We start from the raw sequence: 5,727 nt of genomic DNA, 5'->3' as shown, positions 1-5,727 counted from the left end.
CTGGACCATAGAAACTACACCTGGACCACAGAAACTACACCTGGACCACAGAAACTACACCTGGACCACAGAAACTACACCTTTGTTTCGTCTGTCGCCCTGAATCTCTTACCTGGAATTGCTTCTCCGGTTCTGAAAGGCTTCGGTCTTTTCCAACAGCACCAGCGGCGGCTGCCAGCTTCTTGATGGCTACGTTCTTCTGGCGCAGGAGGCCCACCAGCTGCTTGCAGTTCTTAGCCAGCCAGCTGTGGCTGGGCGTGGTCGCTCTGCCGCGGTAGAGCTTGACGGCATGCCGGGCCACCTGGTCCCTTTGCAGAGCGCCGAGCGGCCCCGCGAGGCTAAGCGGCACCGCGAGGCCGAGGCACAGCAGCCAGAACACGGCCCGCATCAAAAAACCTCGGATCTGGTCTTCACCGGGACGAGGGGCTAAGCGAGGACCGCGAGACCTGGAGGACACGGAACCAAAGAGAAGGACAGATCAGCGCAGTCCGGGCGAGTCCATCAGCAAAAACTAAAGCAAGAACCAGTGGAACCAGTATCTAATGGAACACTGATACGTTCCTTTAAAGGTTTGACCAAAACAGCTGAAACGCCATCTTCTCTCAAGAACTACTTTATTAACTACTAACAAACTACTTACTGTAGTACACTAGCTTAAAGCTAAAAGTAACAAAAAGCTAGCTAAATGTTAAAAGCAGCAAAATGCTAGCTAAACCTAAAAGTAGCAGAACAGTAGTTTAAAGCTAAACAGTAGCCAAGAGGTAGCAAAATGGAGCAAAACACGAGCTAACAGTAGCAAAATGCTAATTTTAAAAATGTAAAGTTGCCAAATGTTAGATTAAAACTAAAAACAGCTAAAGACTTTAAAAAGCTAAAACTAGCAGAGCAGCAGCTAAAAGCAAAAAGGAGGAAAACATTAGCTTAACTTTATAAATAGCTAACAGTAGGAAATGCTAACTAAAAGCTTAAAGTAGCAAAATCCTACAATTAAGCTAAAAGTAGCAGGATAGTAGCTAAAAGCCAAAGATTAGACGAATTGTAGCTAAAACTTACAAAAGCCTAGCTAAAAGCAACTAAACTGTAGCTAAAAGCTAAATATTTGCTGCACGTTAAAAGCAGCAAAAGCCTAGCTATAAGCTCAAAGTAGCAAAAGCTGATACTAGCAGAACAGCAGCTAAAAGCAAAAAGGAGGAAAACAGCTTAAATCTAAAAAAACAGCTAAACACTAAAAGTAGCTAAATAGTAACTCAAAGCTTAACATAGCAAAAATCCTACATTAAAGCTAAAAGTAGCAAAAGGTGAGCTAATAGCTAAAACTAGCAGAACAGCAGCTAAAAGCAAAAAGGAGGAAAACACAAGCTTAAATCTAAAAATAGCTAAACACTAAAAGTTGGAAAGGTGAACTAAAAGCCAAAATTAGCAGGATGGTAGCTAAAAGCCAAAGAGTGGATGAGTTGTAGCTAAAAGTTACAAAAGCCTAGCTGAAAGCTCAACAGTAGCTAAAGTTAAAAGCAGCCAAAGGAGATAAAATCAGAGCCAGCAGCTGAAGCAGATTTTAAACAAAATAATGTTTTTAAAGGATCTCCGGGTGTTTTTATGGAGAAACTAATAAATATTCTAAAAGGAAAAAAGTTACCAAAACTAAAAGTCCCAGCAGCCGAAACAGCTGAAGAACGGCTGAAATAAGAGTATCTAACAAAAAAACTTAAATGGGAATATTTGTTAAAACCTACCAGAAAACACCTAGAATCCTCCATCGGTTCCAGGGAAAAAACGCTGCGGAGCGAGGAGACCTCTCCGGGCTCGGAGTGTGGAGGAACACCGGGAACAATCACGCTGCTGTCCGGAGGAGGAGGCGGCGGCGGCTCGGCCAACCCCTCCCCCGCCTCATCGCGTCCTTCCCCGGGTTCAGCGAGCCTCCAGCGGCGGGGCGCCTCCCTGACCTCCGGCCGGCGTGAGAGGAGAAGGAGGGGGGGAGACAAACGGAGAGCCGCTTCCTTAAAACCGCCACGGAGGACGTCTCGGCTGAACTTAAAGTTTGTATTTTGTTTATTTATTTTTAAAAATAACTCCTCGGAAGTTGTCGCACCTCCATCGGAGCCGCCTGACTTCAGCCGCTAACGCGTCCTATTTTTTTATTAAATATTTTTTTTATTATATTTAACCAAGATTAGCATAACAATCGGTAATCGCTCGAGTTAACGCGACTTTAAATGGCAGCTTAAACCGAACAAACGCGTCGTTTTTTCCCGAACATAATTCAGATTACTTCCGAAACATCTCCGTGGGATTTGCTCTGGGAGTTGTAGTTTTTTAATCTCTTGTTATTGTTTTCAGACGTGTCGGCTGTTTTCAGAACCAAACAGCTCCTATTTTGGTTTTTGGTCTCACAGTAACGCTTTAAAACGGTTGTTTGTTGTTGTTTATTTACTCGAATAACAACAAAACTCTCCGACTTAAAGCGACGTTCCCGTCGACTGAAGTTCGCTTCTGATTCCAAACACTCGATTAAAGGGCTATTCCGTTTAATTTAAAAAAATCTTTGATCCGTTCTAGCTCAAAATGTGCAACACCATTTGGTCAAACCTGGACTAGATTATTCTATATTCAAAGCAGATTTTTGGGAAACCTTCATTCTGTTTGTGAAAGTTCAAGAAATTTAATTTTTTAGCGCTTTGTTTAATATTAATAGCATCTGAACTACACTGAAATAGGTCAATTTTCTGAAAACTACAGCATTTAGGCTGTTTCGTTGTACGGAATGATCTGTCAAAAACTACAATACTGTTCCAGTGTTCAAACGCTGAACGAGAACAACAAGAAAGACCACAGAAACAGTTATTTATTGAACTTTCACAAGTAAAATACAAGGTAAAATCACAAACTCTGTTTTAAAAAAAAATCTGCTTCCATTATAGAATAATTTAATCCAGGTTTAAAGCGTCTAACTATAGAAATATTTAAACTGCTAGTGTGATTCAGGTGCCAAAAAAACAACAAAAAAAAAAACAGAATTGGTCCCTTTTTAAAATTTCAGAAAAAGAATATAAGCTTCACGATTCACAAACTGTACTATAGAAATTCTGCTTTTAGTGTAGGACAGTCCAGTCCAGGTTTGAAAAGTCTAAGTGTTGCAGTTATTGAACTAAAGCTAATTAAAGAATAAATAGATTTTGGTGGAATAGCCCTTTAGCGATATGAATCGGAAGCCAACTTCAGCGTTGACCGGTTTGTACAGCAGAGTTTAAAGCGACACTAAAATTTTATATTTTAAATGCAGAATGTAAAGTTTTGTAAAAAACAAACTAACTAATAAGAAATCAAGTATATTGCCTAAAAGTTTTACTTCTATTACAACTATATTGAGCTGAAAATGTGAGTGATTCAAGTTATAAAGCTCGGCAACTACAGTTCCCATGATGCTGTGCGGGCTACGTTCTTCATGCGCATGCGCATTACGGATATTTGGGGAGTTGCTAAAACGGCGGGTGGACGAAATTGTAGGTGAAATTCGAAAAGAGAAACCAGGAGAACCGACACCGGCTGTCACTGACATGGAGGCTGAACCCGGTCCCGAGGTGTCCTCTGTCCCTGTCCCCGTTTCTGTCCCTGTCCTGTCCTGTCCTGTCCTGTTCCTGTCGGTCCAGGGTTTCTTTAGGAAGTGGAAGTTCAAGTGTTGATATTTAGAGATGGGACACCTGTGGTGCACACCACCTGCTTTATAATTTTATTAGATGAAAAATTAGAACCAACAATAAACATTTAAGAGTTTAGGGAATATTATTGTGAGGAATGACTATTAAGTAATTACTTTAAATTAAGATTAGGACCACAACAAGGAGACAGGTTTAGGCTCAGAGCTTGCTGAGGGTCAGAGGTCAGCGTTCCGTCCGAAAACAAAACAGACAAAACGAGGGGAAGAAGGTCTTCACACGACAAACACATAAAATAACTGACTTTCATTAACGTAAATGTCCCAAAACGATCACTCAGGTCAAAGGTTGGAGTCAACCCAACTCAAGATGGCCGCCACAGATTAACAAACACAAAATTATCTCTAACTCTGTGAATTTTACAGATTGCCAGACATGCCAAAATTTGGCATGGTATATTGGCATATTTTGCTTAAAGCTTCACCCTCAGCATATACTCATGAGATCATGGATAAAGTCACAAGGTTTGATCAAAATGGCTCCACTTCCATCCCGTCATCGTAACACACGTCAGATATTTTTATGAAATAAATCAGTATATGTGTCTTTACGCCTGGGTTTGTTTACGTTCCTTACAGCCAGAGCCGAAGAGAGAGGACAGCCGGTTACCGCCTGACCCAGAATGAGCCGATGCTAGGAGCCGCCTCCGACGAGAACGACCAGAACCTTCCGGCCCGGCGCTACGGAGAACCCATGAAATCCTTGGTGGACCGCAAGAAGCTGGAGCAGCTCTACAGCAGATACAGAGGCACACGAGAGTTTGATGAAAAACTTTAAACTTCAAAAAAATTACTAGCTAAAAGAAACAAATGCTAGCTGTAAACCAAAAGTTGCAAAATGTTGCTAAAAGCTAAAAGTAGCAAAATGTGAGCTGAACGTAGCATAACATTTGCTAAATGTAGCAAAGTAGTATCTAAAAGCTAAAAGTAACAAAAGAAAGCTAAGTACAAAAAGCAAAGAGCCAACTAAAAGTGGCAAAAATTGGCTAAAAGTAGCAAAGGGCTAGCTTAAACCTGAATGTAGCAAAAAGCTAGCTCAATGTAGCAAAATTCAAGCTAAAAGTAGCAAAAGTCTAGCTAAAAGGCTAATTAAAAGCTACTGGTTGCAAAAAGTTAACTAATAGCCAAAAGTAGAAAAAGGTTAGGTAAATGTAAAAAAGTAAAGTAAGTAGTAAAAGGCTAGCTAAAACAAACAAAAGGCTAACTAGAAGCTAAAAGCAGCTTATTGTTAGCCTTAAAATTAAAGTAGCTAAAGGCTAGTTAAAAGTAAATAAATCTAACTAAAAGCTAAAAGTAGCAAAATGCTTACAAAAATAAACAAAAGGCTAACTACAAGCCAAAAGTTGTTAAATGTTAGCCTAAAAATTAAAATAGCGAAAGGCTAGCTAAAAGTAACAAAATAGTAGATAAAAGCTAAAAGTAGCTAAGAAGATAAAAACAGAGCCAGCAGCTGAAGCAGCATGTAGAGATCTCCATGTATTTCTATGGGTAAATATTTGTAAAAAATGTAAAAATCGTTATAAAAAAATAAAAAACAGGAAACAGCCGACTCAGCTTTCACACCACCGAATGTTCAGGTGCGACTCTTTGTCCTGCTCACCTCTTTTCCTGTTTTTTTCTTTTAATTTGCAGACCCTCACGATGAGAATAAGATCGGCGTCGATGGGATCCAGCAGTTCTGCGACGACCTGAGTCTGGACCCGGCCAGCATCCGAGTCCTGCTGGTGGCCTGGAAGTTCAGAGCCACCACGCAGTGCGAGTTCAGCAGGAAGGAGTTCCTCGACGGCATGGCGGAGTTAGGGTAACGGGCCTTTCGACTTTAAATGACCTGCGTCGGATGACGGGTTATCATTTCATGCGTCCGAACGGTTTCATTCACGGTTTCCTTCTCGGTTTCCTTCACAGTTCTTCACGGTTCTTCACGGTTCTTCACAGCTTCCTTCACGGTTTCCTTCATGGTTTCCTTCATGGTTTCCTTCACGGTTTCCTTCATGGTTTCCTTCACGGTTTCCTTC

The 5,727-nt window shown here is 41.0% G+C and overlaps 2 protein-coding genes across 2 annotated transcripts in view; one reads left to right on the top strand and one right to left on the bottom strand.

Moving 5' to 3' along the window:
- The window catches only part of tmco3 (transmembrane and coiled-coil domains 3), a 10,477-nt gene extending 8,605 nt beyond the window's left edge, over positions 1-1,872 (bottom strand). Inside the window, exons 1-2 of the mRNA XM_017405258.3 lie at positions 1,734-1,872; positions 113-446 (exon numbers count right to left, since the gene is read on the bottom strand). Of these exons, the coding sequence (XP_017260747.1) occupies positions 113-388 (276 nt within the window). The 5' untranslated portion in view covers positions 389-446; positions 1,734-1,872. The remainder of the gene's footprint in view (positions 1-112; positions 447-1,733) is intronic.
- Positions 1,873-1,903: 31 nt separating this feature from the next.
- dcun1d2b (DCN1, defective in cullin neddylation 1, domain containing 2b) overlaps positions 1,904-5,727 on the top strand; it is a 31,368-nt gene continuing 27,544 nt past the window's right edge. Inside the window, exons 1-3 of the mRNA XM_017405266.3 lie at positions 1,904-2,036; positions 4,292-4,461; positions 5,345-5,513. Of these exons, the coding sequence (XP_017260755.1) occupies positions 4,344-4,461; positions 5,345-5,513 (287 nt within the window). The 5' untranslated portion in view covers positions 1,904-2,036; positions 4,292-4,343. The remainder of the gene's footprint in view (positions 2,037-4,291; positions 4,462-5,344; positions 5,514-5,727) is intronic.

Source organism: Kryptolebias marmoratus, linkage group LG15 (assembly GCF_001649575.2).
Source record: "Kryptolebias marmoratus isolate JLee-2015 linkage group LG15, ASM164957v2, whole genome shotgun sequence".
NCBI lineage: Eukaryota > Metazoa > Chordata > Actinopteri > Cyprinodontiformes > Rivulidae > Kryptolebias > Kryptolebias marmoratus.
Note: the sequence above shows the minus strand (reverse complement) of the source record. Positions and strands in the feature narration are given on the sequence as shown.